This window comes from Caretta caretta, chromosome 2 (assembly GCF_965140235.1).
Source record: "Caretta caretta isolate rCarCar2 chromosome 2, rCarCar1.hap1, whole genome shotgun sequence".
Classification (NCBI taxonomy): Eukaryota; Metazoa; Chordata; order Testudines; family Cheloniidae; genus Caretta; species Caretta caretta.
The window spans coordinates 265,633,696-265,654,475 of NC_134207.1; the positions used below are offsets into that span (position 1 = coordinate 265,633,696).

The following is a 20,780-nucleotide window of genomic DNA, read 5'->3' on the forward strand; positions in this document are numbered from 1 at the left end:
AAAGGGCTGGTCACCTCGCTCCCCATGCTGTGCTGCCCATTGCAGTAGTCTGGGAGCTGACCTTGTTCGTGAAGACAGAGGCAAAAAAAGCATTGAGTACATTAGCTTTTTCCACATCCTCTGTCACTAGGTTGTCTCCCTCATTCAGTAAGGGGCCCACACTTTCCTTGAATTTCTTCTTGTTGCTAACATACCTGAAGAAACCCTTCTTGTTACTCTTAACATCTCTTGCTAGCTGCAGCTCCAAATGTGATTTGACCTTCCTGATTTCACTCCTGCATGCCTGAGCAATATTTTTTACATTCCTCCCTGCTCATTTGTCCAGTCTTCCACTTCTTGTAAGCTTCTTTTTTGTGTTTAAGGTCAGCAAGGATTTCACTGTTAAGCCAAGCTGATCGCCTGTCATATTTACTATTCTTTCTACACATTGGGATGGTTTGTCCCTGTAACCTCAATAAGGATTCTTTAAAATACAGCCAGCTCTCCTGGACTCCTTTCCCCCTCACGTTATTCTCCCAGGGGATCCTGCCTGGGAGAATGGGGGAAGGCATCGTTACGACCTTCCCAAGCTCTCAAAAACTCCCTCTCCAGCACCTACCTGAGGCTGGCTTGGCCTGAGGCACCTTCCTTTTCTTGAGATCTTCATCCTCAGGAACGTAATTTCGCAGCTTGAGCTCCCTAGAAAGGAAGGGGAGAAAGCAGGAGAAGCATAAACACATGCACATCCCCCTCACCAGGCTGCCACCATCTTAACTGACATGCATAAGAACAGAAATGCAGAAGCCAAAGTTCTCACTTTCTCTAATCATAGAATATTAGAGTTGGAAGAGACCTCAGAAGGTCATCTAGTCCAACCCCTGCTCAAAGCAGGGCCAACACCAACTAAATCATCCCAGCCAGGGCTTTGTCAAGCCAGACCTTAAAAACCTCTAAGGATGGAGATTCCACCACCTCCCTAGGTAACCCATTCCAGTGCTTCATCACCCTCCTAGTGAAATACTGTTTCCTAATATCCAACCTAGACTGCCCCCACTGCAACTGGAGACCATTGCTTCTTGTTCCGTCATCTGCCACCATTGAGGACAGCCTAGCTCCATCCCTATAATCAATAAATAAGAAGAGAGACTTTGAACTAGATGGACACAATTAAGGCTGGTTGCCCCTTGAAGAGAGGCAAATTCGACAGACCAGCCACCTACTCAAGCATTTTCTCTGTGGCAAACAGTGCATCTATAGGGAAGTCCTGGCTGTGGAGGGGTCCATATTTCACTGCTTCGATACACATGGCATTACACTGAAACAAGCGGGTTTGATTCTCCCAGCAGGAAAGCCACAATGGGGTCCATTCACCTGTGGCATAATGCCATTGCTGACGTGACTGAAGCCAACAGAGCCAAAGCACTGGTATCAGGTCAAGGTGCAAGAAAATAATGGCATATTTCAAGGTAAGAGATCATTTAAAGGTTAATTGGAATTGAACGGCCCTTGTTTGCCTCATATCCAGAGTGTTTAAACCCAGCTATTTATGGAAGGTGAGCGCAAAGCAACATGCAAAGAGAATGCAATGTGGATTTCTGTGCAGAGTTCTTCCACTCGGGCTGTGTGGGCAGGCAGAGGGAAACTATGCTCAGCATCGAGATGTGTGTTTGTTAACCCTTCCAATTCTTTCCAGGCCCAGATGTGAAGAGTTCCAGAGATGCTGCCGAACCCCTCTCCTATTGGGTCCATTTTTTGGTCCTTTTCATAATCTTTTTCCGGTTTAAGTCCATTTTTTTAGGTGTTTCAATGCTAATGGAGGTCCTGACCCTGCACATATGTAACTTTATTCATGTGTGTAACCTCATTACTTCAGTGGGATTACTTGTACATCATCTCGCACAGTAGGGGTCCCTGGTGCCACAGTCAGACAAATAATAATAATAAGCAAGCATCTGCACATGCTTTTGCAAGATCAGGGCCTTGGAAGGCAAGATCTCAGAGTAGGGACCATGTCTCATGTGCTTGTGAACAATGCTAAGCAACAGCTGGTGCTATAGAATAGTATTTTAGCCCATAAGGCAAATTAAGAAGATTAAAACAATCCAACACTTTAGATTGGTTTATCTGTTCAAGATGCTCTAAAGCTTTCGATTGGTTTAAATTGTTAATGCATCTTTAAGGCCCTCAGTTTAAACTGCAAAATGCATTAAAAATTGTGGGGGAGGGGAGATGGACAAGAGGCTTAGAGAAAAAGCCAAGGGGTGGGAGCCAATCACGCTGTTCTAAAAACCATTTCTTAAATGATGCACTGGAGAGTAATTCATACCTAGAAATTCATACCTACCCTGCGATACCTAAGGGGCTGCAGGCTCTTCTATTTGTAATGAACCTTGAAATTAACTCACTTTTTGGTTAGGCACTTGCATCAGTCAGAACGGCCCTGGAAGAGCATTTGACTGCTGCTGGGCAGCTTATTGGATGACACCACTTTTTCATCTAGATCCTGCGTAAGTACTGAATTGTTTTTTTCCCTTAAAAAAAAAAAAAAATCAGTGATGGAGCAATTTGGGATTTTTCAACTTTTAATGGCCAGTTTTAACACAGAGGCCATTTCCCACTGGATGCTAGGGCCTCTGTCTTTAAAGGCAAGTTATACGTGAGGTATGCCATTGTCAAGGTTTCTTCCCCACTCTGAACTCTAGGGTACAGATGTGGGGACCTGCATGAAAACCTCTTAAGCTTATTTTTACCATCTTAGGTTAAAACTTCCCCAAGGTACAAACTATTTTACCTTTTGCCCTTGGACTTTCGCTGCCACCACCAAACATCTAACCAGTATATTACTATGAAAGAGTCCGTTTGGAAATGTCTTTCCCCCCAAAATCCTCCCAAACGTTACACCCCCTTTCCTGGGAAAGGTTTGATAAAAATCCTCACCAATTTGCATAGGTGACCACAGACCCAAACCCTTGGATCTTCAGAAAAATGAAAAAGCATTCAGTTTCTTAAAAGAAGAATTTTAATAGAAGAAAAAGAATCACCTCTGTAAAATCAGGATGGTAAACTCCTTACAGGGTAATTAGATTCAAAACAGAGAATCCCTCTAGACAAAACCTTAAGTTACAAAAAGACACAAAAACAGGAATATCCATTCCATTCAGCACAGCTTATTTTCTCAGCCATTTAAAGGAATCAGAATCTAACACATATCTAGCTAGATTACTTACTAAGTTCTAAGACTCCATTCCTGTTCTGTCCCCAGCCAAAGCATCACACAGACAGAGAGAGAGGGGCTTTGTTTCTCCCTCCCCACAGCTTTTGAAAGTATCTCGTCTCCTCATTGGTCATTCTGGTCAGGTGCCAGTGAGGTTATCCTAGCTTCTTAACCCTTTGCAGGTGAAAAGGTTTTTCCTCTGGCCAGGAGGGATTTTAAAGGTGTTTACCCTTCCCTTTATATTTATGACAGCCACCATTGCCAGTTTTAATCTGAAATCATTCTGGTCACACAAAAAGGGGCAGCATTTCACTTGCTACTGTATGAATTCCTCCACCCAGCCAGCGGGCAACAGTGTTGGTCTGCCAGTTCTGATACTGGGAACCAATTTCCCATGTTTTTAGTAGAACCGAAACAGATCCCACTAAATCAGCTGCACTGCACAGAGAAAGAGAAAGGGAGAGAATCTACCCCCTTCCCCCACAGCGACAGGAAAGACAGTCCAGAGTTTTGGGTGCTAGCCTGGGACCTAGGCAACCTAGGTTAAATTCCCACCTCTGCCACAGACTTTGTGTGTGCCACTTGATCTTTCCATGCCTCAGTTCCCCAACTGTATGGAGATCACAGGACTTGCAAGGGGATTGGGGAGATAAATGAAAGTTTGGGATGCCCAGATACTACGAGGAGGGGGCCATAGAAATATCTAAAATAAGCAGGAGAGGGAACCAAGCCCCAGAGCAATTCAGTGACTTAGCCAAGACGTTTGTGACCGAGCCTGGAACTGAGCCCAGATCTCAAGTTCCCCCCCGCCCCCAACATAACACCAAGAACCAGACCGACTTTCCCACAGTTGGGCAGACGCTGGTAGAACAAGGATGATGAAAAGAAACAGATTCCAACAGAGACTGGCATGGGCCTGAAATACAAAGGGAAGCCAAACATTTCTCCCTTTGAGTCAAATGCAGGTCAGAGTTTATGGGATTCACCTTTAGACGTGTCTGGATGCGGTTGGCGCTGGGAGAGCTGCTGGGGAGAAACTGTTCGCTAAGCTGGTTATGAAGGAAAGACTTTACTGAGGGGGGGATGGGAAGCGACTGATTAACCTTACGGGGCCAGGTGTGTTATGACGACAAGAACTACTCCCCCGGGCAGCATCTTGGGGACTCCCAAGGCCACAGTCCCAGGGCCTGGAGTGATTAGTGAGTTTACCGAGATTTCTAAGGTTAAAATGAAGGCAGCACTGGCTGATTGCTCTGGTCCAGGAGGGTCAGGATACTTAATACTTAATGAAGTCAGCAGGAGTGGCCACGTACCCCACGCCCCACAAGAACCAGCCCTTTGTGCTGCAGAGTAGCAATCACTAACAGCAGTGGCTATAACAGCAGTTATCATGGTTGACTGATCACCTCCCAGAGGGCTTTCCAATCTTTAATTCCCCCTCCCCTTCCCCCGCCCCCAAGGCCGGGGGAATTTTAGCCCCATTACAATACACTGCTATTTATCCAAATAGCACAGGCAAGATGGATTCCATTTGGATAATGGAGAAAGCAGCCCTTCGTCCCAGTCCTCTCCCTCAGTCAGAAACAGCTGGACAGGGTCCAGACTTAGCTGTTGTCATTATGCATGTACAGTAACCTCACGGCAGCAGACTCCCCGGCACCCAGGCTCCTGTGGCTGCTTGGCTCGGGGCGCGCATGCCCCAGCATTGGCTCCTTCGGGCCGCCCAGGGAGCAGCACAGAGGCTGCGTCGAAGAGAGAGCTGAGCACCTCGGTTCTGCATAAGCTAGGGCGAGAGCTACAACGCCGAGCAACTCCGTGGCGAAGGGGTGGGGAGAAGGGCAGAGAGCAATGAGTGGGGATGTGCATGCATAGGTGGCAGCGGGGTTCATGCCAGCAGCTGGGCAGGGGCTTTCACTAGGGGTTTGCACGCCAGCAGCTGGGCAGGGGCTTTCACTAGGGGTTTGCACGTCAGCAGCTGGGCAGGGGCTTTCACTAGGGCTTTGCACGCCAGCAGCTGGGCAGGGGCTTTCACTAGGGGTTTGCACGCCAGCAGCTGGGCAGGGGCTTTCACTAGGGGTTTGCACGCCAGCAGCTGGGCAGGGGCTTTCACTAGGGGTTTGCACGCCAGCAGCTGGGCAGGGTAGCACATGGGCAGTTGTTTTTTGGGGGAGGGGGGTGCAGACAAGAAACAGATTCAGATAACACAGAAGTTCAGATAATCGGGTTTCAGATAAACAGGAGTATACTGTGTATAGGTGGGGAAAACCGAAACAGAGAGGTGAAATGTAATGACAAGGGTGGTGTCAGACATCGGAATAGGGATCGAGAGCACCTAGCTTCCCATCTTATTCTCAGCCCACTGAACCCCATCTCTCTCCATTGCAATGTATCTTTTTGTGCCTGCGTGGGAAGAGGAATTTAATCAATAGAGGTTAATTTACTATCATCGAGTCCTACCAGGAGAGCCAATTCCTTTCAGCAACTGCTAGCTGGCATGCTCCTTTCATTCCTTCTGGTCCCAAATGATTGATCAATTTTTTTTTTTCAGAACAAGGCCGCAGTGCTCTTCACACAAACATCTCAGGTTTATTTATGTTTTTATTAACAGTCCCCACTAAGCAGAATTTTGTTGCCAGCCTGGAGAAAACATCAGTAACTAATTCATCCAGAAGGAAATTGGATGTCAGGCAGTGCTGTTAGACACTTGGCCGGGAGACCGGATCTAGTACGCTGAAGGGGTTTCTCTCACTAACCCAGTAGAGTCAGACTCTGCAGAATGGAAGCATTCATTTAAAAGTTTTTAGTCACTTAAGTTCATGTCAAGAAGGTTTTCCTGTTAACTGAGTGTAAGCCACTGCAGACTTAAGGAGTTCAGCCACTCCAAAACAATAGCTCAGAGCAAACAAGTCAATAGGGTGGTACCATTAAGCCTAACTGTGACACTGGCAAGCCAGATTTCCAAATAACCATGCAGAATTTTGTGCCTGGTTGCGTATGCAGATGCCACAGCCGGGTGCTCAGACTGGGAAACTGCTTGGACAAGTGGCCAAACAAAGGGCAGAAAACAGCAGCGGTCCTAAAAGCACTCAACATAGTATTTGCCCCCTGCGCTTCACTTCCTAAGGCCCCCATTCTGCAAGCTTCTCTAGGCAAGCGAAAGGGTCAACCTACGCAAAGCAACTTGAAGGCCACGTTCTATGATCCTTGTGCAAACCACCTATTCGCTGCTAGATTTCGAGAGGCCTCTGTGACCCTAATTTTGTAGGCCCCACGTCCCACTTAAAAGTGTTAAAACCCTCATTTGGCCCTCTCCAATGGAGGAGTTTGAGACCCCGAAGTAAGAGGGGGGATCCTGGAGAAAAACAGACCTTTTCCAACCGTGTCCAGGAGAACTTCAGCCTGGCTTCTGGCTGCCCCATGCCTTGTGAACACAGAGTGAAGACCACAGTGATCAGCCTGTAGGGTTTTACTGCTGGTGAAGTTTACACAAACCATTTCTATTAATACCGATATCAACCCAGGGCCGCAGGGTTGTGTGTTAAGTGAACTGATCTGCAGACAAGGCAGAGCCAACTGGGCTCCTGGCAAGTAGCCCCTGCAGCCCTCAGTGTTGCAAGGCTTTGGCAGCCTTAAACCCACTCTCCATCTGGGGATACGCAGCACATGGACCAGGTAGGGAGGAGGCTCTAGCATAGTAAAGATAATAAGGTTTAAATCCGATTCCCCAACAGGCAGGAACGCAGTTTAGTAATAAAACAGCTTTTTGCCCATTGACGCTAAGCTGGATTCAAATCCCATGTCAGACTGCAAACAAAAACACGGGGGTTTTATCACCGTCAGCCTCCGATGGAGATTTATCCATGAGACAAAACAGCAAGTGCAGAATTTGTTTGGTGCTGCTCAGGACTGAGATAGCAACAACGCCGTGGGCCAGGACTGAGGTGCACCAGCAGAGAGAGCCACGTAAGGGGCCTGGGATAAGGGCAGCAGTGATGCTGCAGGTGCAGAAAACTATTCAGTGCCTAGATGTACTACACCCAATTCCAGCCATGGCTTTTAGTTCCTCACTAAATTCACTCACAACTGTTTGAAATAAACAAAAAAGGATCCCTTTAATTGTTCAATGTAAGACAATGCCACGCACCTGCCTCCTGTAATTATCAGTGCCCACTGTTCCTGGCAGCTGCCTCCCAGAAGTGCTCATGGATTATGGACTTAATCCCCAAGGCTCCAGCGCTCATCAGGAAGAGACAGAGCTGGTTTATGTTAGTCTTTCCCACTCTCTGACTTCTTGCCCACCCTCACCTCGTGGCTCCTTGTTGATGATCTGTAATGTTTTACGGCAAAGAGGTAGCGTGATGCCAAATCAAACCTAGGTTTCAGAGTAGCAGCCGTGTTAGTCTGTATCCGCAAAAAGAATAGGAGTACTTGTGGCACCTTAGAGACCAACACATTTATTTGAGCATAAACTTTCGTGGGCTAAAACCCACTTTATCGGAGCATCCCACGAAAGCTTATGCTCAAATAAATTTGTTAGTCTCTAAGGTGCCACAAATCAAACCTAGTAATTTATTGTAGGAAACGAATAGACTAGGAGAGGTGGGATTTAATGGGCTACCTTGAAAAGCAAAGGCTTACAGAGGCTGGAGAGAGCAAAGTCAAGGTAACTGATTTCTCTAGCACTCTTTCATCCCCAAAAACAGATCACAAAGCACTTCACAGACTACGAGTTTGATCCAAATCTGGCTGAAGTCAACAGAAAGACGCCCACTGACGTCAGTGGGATTTGGATCACGCCCTATATTTAGGAGGCACTCCAATGAACTGCAGCCTCTTCTGGGGTAAAAGGCAACACCGGTTTAAGAGCACCCAGCAATGCTACATGGCCATTTAGATGCTAGAAAAAAGTTATCATTCATTCTGCCAGTCACTAAAAAAAGAAAACCCTGTTAATGCAATGTTAAGGCTGCAGTGTTAAGGAATCAAAGTCAGACAATAAGGATGTTTAGACTGAATGAATCTCCTTATCTTTACCCCTTCCCCCATAGGCCCATGCACTGGGATACATTTAATAAATGTGATCACGTATTTCTCAGATACAACATAAGACACCTTAGTACCAGAGTGGAGGCGTATCAGCAAGACTGGCCCAGGGCCTCCATCACTCACACCAAACAAGGTGCAGCTGGGTAAGGCAAGCTCTTACTGAATTTACGGCACGACTGTCACCTAGGGTCTAATGGAATCCACAGTGAAGTATTGTCCTTTTAACTACATCTCTCTCTGTTTTTAATATTTTACCATTTTTTGTACAAATGGTTTTGTAGTTCAACAGAAATACAGCATTATCCAGAGAACACAGCTTCTTACCTCACGACTTCATAAACCCCACATTTGGGAATGCACAGGGGAGCTACGACGACTGCATGCGCAACTGCAGTAATTGAGCATCCAAATGACCAGCACAGTAATTAATGGGGCAATAGCACATGGCATGGTATTTCTGAAAGCACAGGTCTAGATCACTTGGTTACAGGCAACAAATATGCCCATTACATTTATCTGCACTACAGAGCAGAGTCATGGAACCGCAGTTAAGCCTCAGACCAACTTTCCACTACAAGTCCCTACATCTAGCACTGGTTCTACTGGCACCTCCACTGGGGAAGAATTTCCTTAGGGGGTCAAAACCTCATTTTGAGGCATCAATCGAGCATCACCCAGGTATGATGCAGCTGGTACTTGGAACTGATCCGCAAAAACGCAGTTGGCATTTGCAACCAATACAGAGTTTGAAGAGTAATTCCTATAAGATGTGAAGAACTAGCTTGATGCAAACAGAGGATACTTACAAAGTGCTTTCTCCAGTTTGTTTGCTTTTCACTCTAACGGCGTTGAGTGTTGCGTGCAGGGAACATTGCTTCCCAATTAATAAATGGGCTTTCAAAGTCTTCTGGTGATGCTTTTGCATGCCATCTCCTCATGCCTGTCTGAAGCGTGCTGTAATTTGCCAGGAAATCTTCTGAGAGCAACTTCCTCAGATGCAGAGCCCATCACATGCTCCAGCTGCTATCACAAAGCAGCCACTTGAATTCTCATTAACTAGAATGCTTCAAAATGCAATACATTCGCATCTTGGTGAGGACAAGGTTAGTAGCGAGGAACAACTGTCTAGAACACTCAAGCGCATTCTTTTAGGGGAAGAGTAATTGTTGTTAGCATTTTGAAAGGCAGGATGGGCAGAAGGCGCTGAAGTACTTTTTACAGGAGGGAAGACAAGGGGAAGCTTGCAGTAGGAGGCAGCAGTTATTTCGACCTTCTAAATATTGCAAGGGCGCTGCTCCTGCGTAGTTTAGAAGCCATCCCCCACTGGCTCGTCTTCCTGCCAACCACCCATCTTCCTCCAATTCTGAAAGCTCACAAAACTTTAGACATTTCTAGATTCTTTCCACACACTCACTCCCTCAAGTCTTACTGCTCTAGGTGCCAGCTAAAGACTACAAACAAGATGGTGCATCGGCTGCCCCAAGCCACAGCCAAAGCTCAATGGTTCATAATGCTCAAGATGCCAGCTGTCTCCTATTTTGAAGCACAAGTGCCATGTTAGTAGCTTTCTGTTCTTGGGAAACAGTTGCTATGTTTAAGGAAGTCCTGCATGTCCTCCTAAGTATCTCAGCTGTTTCAGGTCATTTCCGTCAGAAGCCTCAGAGAAGTACCATCTGGTTTTGATTATTCACCGCACTTTAACTTCCCAAGCTGCTCGGTAGCTTCATTTTTATAGTCTTCAATTTCTGTTATAGCCACTCCAATTTGCTTTAAAAAAAGTGCCCTTGAAATGGAAACTCCTCATTGTCCTCTAAACAGAGACTGATATAAAAGAATACTCCTCTGGTATTTCAACGATCACTTATCTCTGGCTGGTCTAGGCCAGTAGCTCTCAACCAGGGGTCCAGGCCTCAAGCAGGTTTCAAGGGGGGCTCCAAGCAGGGCCAGCATTAGACTCGCTGGGGCCCAGGGCAGAAAGCCGAAGCCCCATCGCATGGGGCTGAAGCCCAGGTACCTGAGCCTGAGCAATGTAGCTTCGTGGTCACCCCTGGGGCATGGGGCCCCAGGCCATTGCCCTGCTTGCTACCCCCTAACGCCAGCCCTGGCTTTTATATGCAGAAAGCCAGCTACTGTGGCACAGGTGGGCCATGAAGTTTCTATAGCATGTTGGCGGGGGGGGGTAGAGAGGGGGTGCGTGTCTCAGAAAGCAAAAGGTTGAGAACCCCTGGTCTAGGTAGCCCACAGTCACACACACAGACTCTCTGCTTCAACACGTAAAGAAATTATGGAAGTTGCCTTGATCTCTTTACCTGGTTCTCCTGGAGTCTCTTTAAACCCCCTTTTTTTTTTTTTTTTACACTTCCGATTTGAACCTTTACAGGCACAGTTGTTTAATACGTCAATGGCATTTGGACAAAGATTTCTGTATTTCTGAAAGAAGAATTTGTAACCTTACAGTCTTGAACTTTTCTGCTTTTGTCTATTTCTACAGACAGTTTCAACACTAACCTGCTGTGTGATCTTGGGCAAGTCAATTTACCTCTCTGTGGTTCAGCTTACCCATGTATAAAATAGGAATACTATGTTACTATCTCTTGGGGTGCTGTTTGTAGGTCGTAGTATGGAAGGTGCCAAGATTTTCCTCCCTACCTGTTATTGAACTTTCCCATTCAGCCTGATTTTATAACCCATTTCCCACATCGTTTTCAAGATTACACTTTCATATCTACCACCATCTACTTCCTTTGGTATTTCTGGGTCTAGCAGCCATCCATCCATCCTTGACCCTCATTCTCAGTGGACTGGCTTGGAATGAAGGGTTCTTACATTTTCAAGCTACTCTATCACCTTTTATATTCTCATGCAGGGAATTTGCTGTATTTGCTCTGTTGTTGACATAGCAACCAAGAATTTTTTTCTGAAAGTATATTACACCACCGTTAAAAATAAAATAAAAGATCTCTCCTCTGGCTGAGATCACCTGTTGTCCAATCACAAAGAGAAGAGCTATACCACATTACCACCTCCCGGGGCAGGAGGCAGATGCATCTCTAAAGGACCTGCCAACACAGAAGTCCAGAAACTACTGTCTGCTTACAATGGTGCAGTTCTTTCCTGTCATGCCTGGATTCCTTACTCAACGAAGGGCAGAAAAGGAACGAGAAACAAAGAGAGGGAAGAGTAGCTTCCCATCGCCTCCTTCTCGAAGACAATTTAACTTCAGAACCAGTGTGTTGCCATGCATTGCAGGTTGGCTGCTTTCACTAAAATAACTGAGCGTGTTGAAGCACATTCTCTCTTCCCCAAGCTTCTGCCTAGGGCTCCTTTAGGCACCTGTGGAATGTCAAAAAAAAACAAACACATCATTAGCCTGCCAGACCCCAAAACAACACAGGCTAGAGAGGTGTCTAGTTTCTCAAGAGGGACTCCTCAAGACCACGTGAGCAAGGGGGAGATGGCCATTTCTGGCTACTGCTGCTGCACACGGCTGAAGTAGAAGAGCTTCAAGCACATGCAGGTGCCACGTGTCCACCAAGGTGCCACATGATGCCTGGCCAGATTACTGGGCACATTCCAACTGGATACAAATAATCTAACCACCAATTACCAAACAGATTTAGAACTACCCAAAGAATGGCAAAAACTGGAGCCAGCCTGGCAGCTTCATGGCACAACAGAATGAGCTGCCCTGATAGACAAAATCCAAAACCTGACCCTCACTAACGCATGCAATCAGCACTGCATCTAGGGGCCATATTCCCAAGTTATGAATCACATAACTGAAAAGGACCACATCTGAAAAGGACCACATATCCTCCATCCCTTACAACAGCTTCGTTGCTTGGTTGTCTCAGACACATGCTACCAACCATTCTGCAGGCATGGAGGGAACCTCTGTGCAAAGAGACTGCTGCCGTGGAACTCGAGTAGCACCCCAGCCGTGACAAGACCGGCAGATCATGAACTGTGCTGCTAGGGAATGCGATAGCCAAGAGTCTGCTGTCAAGAATTTGCAGTGCTGGCCGAGAATGCTTTCACACTAGGGTCTTACAGCTGCATTGTCCCTGCTGATCGCAGCTGTCATGGTGGATGGTGGGGAGAGGGCTCTAAGAAAGACTGCCTTGGCACAGCAAGGACAGGTTTGGAATTGCACAGGGAACTAATACAGTGTGAAGAACCAGCGCAATGTGCAGTCAGCCTCTGTTTAGCAGGTGACCCACTGTGTGTCGGACCAGCTAATACTTCTGTGGGGCCTTAGCCATAAAACCCAGGTAGAGCCTGTTGCAATAATCTCTCCTGGACGGAGGCCTGTATCGCTAGGACTCGGTGCTCAGCTGAGGGAAGGGGGCACATCCGGCTAGCCTCAAAAGTGAAGCAGCACTGCTGGTTACTGCTATTGGGGCATCAAGGAGTAGCACTGAATCCTGTAGGACATGAAGGCCAAACCCCACCTTGACCACCAGGGGATAGGCATCCTCAGAGGGAGGGATCAAAGCTCCTGACGGTTCCTAAAAATGCTTCTCCTCTTTGCCAGCCTCACTTTGGTTTTACCCAGGTTGGGAAGAGTCAGCTGCTTTTTATCCCCCTATCTAGCCACTCAGGCACTGCGACAACTGCGTAAGTGGAATTTAGACTGGAGTCTGTCCTCACTTCCAGGAACGGCAGCAGGTGGGAGCACTGTGGAGGCGGCACATGCTCAGACCCTGGCAACGAAAGGACGAAGATGATGTCAAGATATCAGTCAAGGACCCCACACTAGGCCACGTCAGGATGACATTAACAGGCTCAACTCTCACTACCAGGACAACCGGTCACTAACAATGTGTCCACAGGGGTAACAAACACATACCATCATTAAGGGTCAGATGTTACCCCTGCATATAGTAACAGTGGTCTCCCCTGTAGAAAAGTAACTCCAATAGTCAAGAAATAGGTACCACCTTCCAAAGCACAAAGGAACCGTATTTGCATAGAAGTTGTTCCTGGTATTGCCTTGTTGTTCCTCCTTTCCAATCTATTGCTAGGCAGGTTTGCCATCTTATTTTTTGCGTACGGAATCTGAAGACTGGTTGTTTTGACCTGACCCATGACATCCTGCCATAAACCAGGGGAGAGAGCACGTTCACAGCCCTGGCTTCCTGCAACTCCTCCCAAGAAATAATTCTGTGCAAGCAGCACTGTGGGGAGTTGTAATTCTTAAGGATGACTAAGTGCTGAAATGCCAGCAGCGGATTAATTACAGCCTTGTGAAGTTTAATTGCTAGCATGTCTGGTTAAGTCACAGGTCACTCCTTTCACTCTCCTCCCCGCCATGCATTCTTTGACATTCCTGACGAGCCACAAGCCCAGTTTGCAGAACTGCAGTATAATTTCCAAGCTCAGAGCATTTCCTTCATGGGGTGGAGAGTTAAATCATCAGTGAATGATAGTTTATGGGAATCTGAGGCATTAGATCAATAGTTGCAAGAACAGCCCCTACCTTCTGCTTTCTCCAAATCACAGAAAGTGATAGATAGGAAGGGCCAAAGTCCCCACCCACACCCATCCTTTGCAATTGCAGGACATTGACCACGTGAGTGACAGCACACAATTGATCCTCACTGTTGTTTCCTGATCAACAGTCTGGAGAAAGTGGGAAATAAAACACACAAGCGCCTTGCCACTATGTTCAAGGTGAATCACCAGAGTCAAGTTTGGTGATTAAAGATGCATGGGAGCAAGAATTGCCATGGGTTTGACACTTTTGTATAGAGGCCTATTCAGCACTCACTTTTGTGGTGGTATCTTGCAGCACAAAAGCTTGAGGAGAGAGGAGAAATAGGTTTCTTAGGTCTTGGCTACACTTGCGAGTTGGCGCGCATTAAATCAGACCCGGGCATCCTAACTCCTGAGGTGTTCACACTGGCAAGGCTTGTAGAGCGCCTGGACTCCGGGGCTGGAGCGCCCCTGGCAATCCACCTCCATGAGAAGCGTAGAGCTTGCTGCACCCCAGCTGGAGTGCCGCAGCGCCAGTGTGGACGTCTTGGTCTATTAAACTGCTCTGATCGGCCTCCAGGACGTGTGTCTCAATGCCTGTTGTAGCCACTCTGGCCATCACTTTGAAGTCTACTGCCCTGCCCTCAGGGGACCAACTATCAGACCTGCCCTTTAAATTCTCTGGGAATTTTGAAAGTCCCCTTCCTGTTTGCTCAGCCAGGCGTGAAGTGCTCTCAGCGCATCTTTCCATGTGACCATGCCTCCACGCGCCAGGCGATCCCCAGTATGGAGTAATGGCGAGGTGCTAGACCTCATCAGCGCTTGGAGGGAGGAAACTGTCCAATCCCAGCTGCGCTCCAGCCCTAGGAATTACGATACCTACGGGCAGATATCAAGGGCCGTGATAGAAAGGGGCCATGACCGAGGTGCAGTGCAGGGTTAAAGTGAAGGAGCTGTAGAACGCGTACCACAAAGTGCAGGAGGCAAACCGCCACTCCGGTGCTGCCCCCACGACCTGCCAGTTCTACAAAGAGCTGGACGAGATACTGGGGGCGACCCCACCTCCATGCCAAAGAGCACCATGGACACTTGAGAGGCTGTGGCAGCCCAGAGTGCAACAAGGCAAGAGGAGGAAAGCAGGAGCAAGGGTGCCGAGGAGGTGGGGGGGGGCAGAGCCAGAGGATGGCCGGGTGCATGCAGCCAGGAGCGGAGGAAGGTAGGAGGAAGGTAGCCAGTCGCAGTGGACGGTGCTTGGGGAAGAACAAACAGCAGAGGAGGTGCCCAGTAAGCAGCTTTTAATTTTGAGAAGGGAGTTGTTGGGTGCGGGCTGTTGTGGCAAGAAGGGTTGCAGAAAGAAGGAAGGGTTAGGGCTGCGTGCATGCCTAGATGCGGAATAGGCCATTGACATGCTCTCTCACATGGCAGTAATCGGCCTCAGTGATCTCATCGAAGGTGTCATGCAGAAGCTGGGTAATCCGCTTGCGTAGGTTCCCTGGCAGAGCCACCGTGCTCCTTGTCCCAGTAAGGGTAACATATGCTCGCCACTGTGCCATGGGGATGGGGGGAGAGAGAGAGACCATTGCTGCACACAGGCAAGCCGCATAAGGGCCAGGGCAGAAGCCGCATGGTTGCGAGTGCAACCTCCCTTGCTTCCCAGGTCACCCTCAGCAGCCAGATATCTTCCAGGACGAACTCAGCCTGTGGAAAACGTGGGGACAGTGAGTATAGGGGCCCCCTGCAGCTGTTGGCTCTCCCCAAGGCACAGAACCCCAGAGGACAATATGGCCCTGGAACAATCAGTCCCCCCTGCCCCTGTGGTTACTCACCATTTTGGGGCTCTTGTGGGTTATGTGCACTTGCCTTGAGAGAGGCAGTTTGTGCTATTGTGTGCACTGTGCTTGTCTTCAAGATCGGCAGAATCGTTGCTCTGTCAAGTGTGAACAACGGTGCCTCTGTAAAATGTTGCATTTTGGCTTTACAGATGCAATCTTGAGATCCCAGCCGTCCTTGGGAATATGCACCATGCACCAAGCCACAGCCCACTTTGAGGAGAACAGACGTGCTCATGAGACAGAGAAGTGACAAAGGAGGAAAGAAAGGGCCCAACACTCCAGCCAACAACTCTGTCTCCTCTAAGACCACACCTGAAAATCTGCAGGGCACGAATTGGGCACCTCAGCCACCTAAAAATCCGCCAATAAACCCCTTTGGCAGACATCATCCTTGCGTTGAAGGATATACAAAGAAGAGATTCCTTGAAAGTAGCCCCATTAATACGGTAAGAAAACCCAGCAAGAATTCACCAGGGTTTGAAGCACTGTATGTGTAGCTTTAAAAAAAGTCTTCCGTGCTATTTAAACCACAGTGACAACTCCAGAATGGTCCCAGCCAGGAGGGTCAGTGTGGTGGGATTTGTAGACTAATGCAGAAGTATCTTTTTCCTTTTGGTATTCATCTGACCCCAGTACCACGTGAGTGCCTCAGTATCTTTAATGTATTTATCCACACAGCACCCATGTGGGTAGGGCAGTGCTGTCATCTCCAATTTTATAGATGGGGAACTGAGGCATAGAAACTAAATGACTTGCCCAAGGTCACAAGGAAGGAAGTCTGTGGCAAAGGAGGGACTTGAACCTGGGTCACCCAAGTCCTAGGCGAATGCCTTGTAGCCTGGGAACCATCTTCTCAGTTCAGGTTCTCCAAGGTTTGTAGCACATGTGCAACAGTTATCCAATGGGCTAGAAAAATTCTCTTTAAAGCAACTTATCTAATGATCACCCGGATTTTAAACAGAGTTATTCAACAAAAAGATGATTGCCACATTCTTTGTGGTATATAAAAACGACCATGCTGTCAGACCAATGGTCCATCTAGCCCAGAATCCCGTCTTCCGACGGTGGCCAATGACAGATGCTTCAAAGGAAATGAACTGAACAGGTCAATTAACAAGTGATCCATCCCCTGTCATCAAGTCCCAGCTTCTGGCAGTCAGAGGCTTAGGGACACCCAGAGCACTGAGTTGTATCCCTGACCATCTTGGCTAATAGCCATTGATGGACCGATCCTCCAAGAACTTATCTAATTCTTTTTTTAACCCAGTTACAATGTTTGGCCTTCACAATATCCCCTGGCAATGAGTTCCAGAGGTTGACTGTGTGTTGTGTGAAGAAGTACTGCCTTTTGTTTGTTTTAGACCTGCTTCCCAGTAATTTCATCAGGTGATCCCTGGTTCTTGTGTTGTGTGAAGGGGTAAATAACACTTCCCTAGTCACTTTCTCCCCACCAGTCATGGTTTTATAGACCTCTCTCACATCCCTCCTTAGTCATCTCTCTGCCAATCTGAACAGTCCCCGTCTTTTTAATCTCTCCCTGTGGAAGCGGTTCCAGACCCCGAATCAGTTTTGCTGCTCTTCTCTGTACTTTTCCCAATTCTAAAGTATCTTATTTCAGATGAGGCAACCAGAACTGTATGCAGTACTCAAGGTGTATGTATATCATGGATTTATACAGTGGCATGATGATATTTTCTGTTTTATTATGTAGCCCTTTCCTAACGGCCCCTAACACTGTTACCTTTTTTTTTTTTTTTTTAAACTACTGCTGCTCATTGAGGCGATGTTTTCAGAAAATTATCCACTCTTTCTTGGAGTGTTTACAGCTAATTTAGACCCTATCATTTTGTGTGCTTCGTTGGGATTATGCTGTCCAACGTGCATTACTTTGCATTTATTAATTCAGCCACATAGCATGCCAGTAGCTACACTACTGGCATCACGTAATCCTCTCTCTCAACCACAAGTGCAGCCGGAGGTACGCCTGGCCAAAGACAGCCAGAAGGAGCTTAGCAAAGCTTGGTGAGGAGGCAGGCAACTAAATCATTTTCTTCCAATGGTTTTCACAAGGAAACCAAAGCTGGTGGCTCGGTTCTCTTTTTTCAGACTCAGGTCAGTCACGTTGGTTAGACAATACATCCAGGGTGTAAGTGTAGGTCATAAGATTATTTAGTGGACAATTACAATTCACTTGCCTGGATCAAGTTTTTGGTTGTCTTCAACTCCAGACAACAGGGTTTTTCTTAGCCTGCTGCATAGCCTCTACAGTGCTACAGAAATGCTCCTACAACCTTAACTATGGTACAGCTAGCAGCTGTCCCATAAGCATTGATTTCTAGAGCCTACTGCTTCTCAAGTTCAGGATCAACCTGATCAGCCTACCTTTTGTGACGAGCCAGACTCACAAGCACTATGGCAGTGCACACACTAGTCCCTGTTTCAAGGGGCTGGGGTAGTTCAGAGACACTACTGGAAGGTGCAAATCTAGAATGAAAGCAAGGTATCAGTTTCCTAAGAATTCCAAAGAATATTTGTCTGGTAAAGGAGTGAGCCAATAGTGAAATTCTTAAGTACATCAAAGAAGTTTAATTGCAAAGCTAATATCTCTATCAGCTGAACACTTAAACCTGAATTTGAGATTCAAACATCCACTACAGAGAAGAGACTGTTCTAATTTGCCTTGCAAAGTTACATTTGGATCCTGACAACACAGAGCGTAGTTGGAGAGACACACACAAGGGTCTTGCAATCTATTGGATCGTAATAGCTACAGAAAGCAAACTTTACTCTTTTTACAACAAATTGTGCCTTCAAAAGCATGCGACTCCCACTGACCTAGCCCCAAGCATGCACCCGGGGGCAGAGTTAGGCCCATTGATACAAAACGGACTTCTGACAGGGAGCAGCTGGTGTCACACTTAAAGCTTTCTTCTCTTGTACAGCTACTCTGAAGTTTCACAGACACTGTACACATGTGGAAAACCCCTTTGGCCTTTATGGCACCAGCCAAAGGTCAGGAGATGACAGGAGTTTCCAATAGTCCCTGGAGGAGAAGGTGGTTTGCCAACTCCAAAGTACACAGGCTGAAGGTTTGGTATGAAACAATGTGACTTCTGGCACCTCATTGCGCTGCCTGACAATACATCAACATTTAAAAGGGAGGAACCATAGGGCTGAAAGTCAAGAGAGGCTGTTTTTACGTCACTGTTAGGGCTCTCCAAAGAGAACATTAATATCATTAGAAACCAGGGAGTGGATGTCAGAATGCATCACTGATGGCACAATAATGCCATCTCGTATGGCAGAGATGCCACAGGTCTGACACGTCTAGTCACAGCGTCACAATATGCTGCATCATCTTGTCGCTCACTCAGTATATCAAGTGGCAGAGGGCTGGAAAGTAATAGCAGCTCATTCATTATTCACCAAGCTCTATACCTTCAACTCTTGGCCTGTCAGCTCACTTACCTTCTGCAGGGCCCCTCTACCCTTTCAGGTACAAGAACAGTTTGATACACAAGTCTGCCTCTTCGCCATGTTCCATCCCAAGAGCCGCTCTCAGCCCCAGTGCAGAATGACACCCGGGCGGTCCTTGCACACCGCACTTCCGCAGCAGAATTGAAATAGACCAGGGACACAGTGTCACTCTGCTCCTGTCAGCACCATTGAGCAAGTGCTCATGTGCAGAGGCAGCAGTTCAAATCCAGCTCCCCAGCAGGGGGATTTCTGCACTGCCAGATGGTGAGGAAGAACGTAAAACTCCCTTGATCGCACTAAATTCAAAGCGTCCCCCCCCCCCCCCCGAGTCCTCTGTTGGGACCTGCAAATACTTATTGGTGGCAAAACCAACGACAGAGTTAGTGGATTTTGCCATCAAGGAAAGCCTGTAGTTGATCAACTTTGTCTTTACACCGTGTAGTTACAAGAAAAGCGCAGCAGCAGGCCACAATTAATGTGAGCCCCATTTGGCCTCTGGGCCTTCACTCATGGGTGCCAAAAATAACTCCATGTTTAAGGCATGTCAGGAGAAGACAAAGACATAACCATGGAAGAAGGCTACATTGTGTTCAGATTCTGATAATCCTTTGTTTGGGATGGCTTCCCCTTGTGTGTCAGTCCCGAAGGGTATGTCTACACAGCAACTAGACACCCATGGTTGGCCCGTGCCAACTGACTTGGGCTTGCAGGGCTTGGGTGGTGGGGCTGTTTCACTGCTGTGCAGATGTCTGGACTCAGGGTGGCACCCAAGCTCTAGGACCCTGTGAAGCGGGAGGGTCCCAGGGCTCCAGCTGGAGCCCAGAAGTCTACACAGCCATGAAACAGCGCAGCACCCGAGCCAGCAGGCACTGGCGAGCCATGGGTTTTCCTTTGGTGTGTAGACATACCTAGAGAGTTATTCCCAAACAGAAGGGCTGTTTGAATTTCCTAAAGTGTCTGAAACTGAAAATTTCTTACTGATAATTTCTTTTTTGCTAGGGCTACACTGTCTGTGGTTTTTCACTGTAGTCCCTCAATGTCAGATAATCTTCACTGAGAGAGAGTAAATTCACACTAAGATATCTGGGCACTGGAAGCCAAGCAAAGATCCTAATTAGCAAACCATGGAAAGCAGCACAAAGAGAACACATAGTCAGAGACATCCCTCTGAAAAATAAACAAATTACTTGTGTTTGGTGGCATCCTCTTCGTCATCTTCTCTCAAGTGCTTATTCTCAGGTTCACCATTGTCCTTATTCTGCGAAAGGAAAAAGTTTGTCAAACTTCTACTTTCCAGAATTATGCACAGTAACAAAAGAACGGAATAAAAAGAAAAGGAGTACTAGTGGCACCTTAGAGACTAACCAATTTATTTGAGCATAAGTTTTCGTGAGCTACAGCTCACTTCAGAGCCACATTGAAGAGAGGCCACAGGACAGATATGCATAACAGTGTTCTCTATAATTTAAATCTGACTTGCTTTTAGGCAAAGATAGCTGCAATTTTCACTGTGTCTAGTTTGCACCAAAGACAAGGAAAATTCACGAATATTCTCCTTATTTCTGGCTGTCCAAGCCAATTCAGTGAGCGAACAGCAAGCCACGGTAAATTCTAAGCTCAGAGACCTGGTCTGCAGTAGAAACCTTGTTTCAAACAACAGAGTAATGTTGATTGTAGGGCATTGTAGGGCAAAGGACAATGCAGTAAACTGGTAACAGCTGTGTACGGCTTCACCAAGTCACAAGGTTGGGGAGGAG

At 47.1% G+C, this 20,780-nt stretch overlaps 1 protein-coding gene across 1 annotated transcript in view; it reads right to left on the reverse strand.

Annotated features, from left to right (window-relative positions):
• The window catches only part of CCDC12 (coiled-coil domain containing 12), a 78,428-nt gene that overhangs the window by 14,173 nt on the left and 43,475 nt on the right, over positions 1–20,780 (reverse strand). Inside the window, exons 2-3 of the mRNA XM_048837358.2 lie at positions 20,211–20,281; positions 599–678 (exon numbers count right to left, since the gene is read on the reverse strand). Coding sequence (XP_048693315.2) covers positions 599–678; positions 20,211–20,281 — 151 coding nt within the window. The remainder of the gene's footprint in view (positions 1–598; positions 679–20,210; positions 20,282–20,780) is intronic.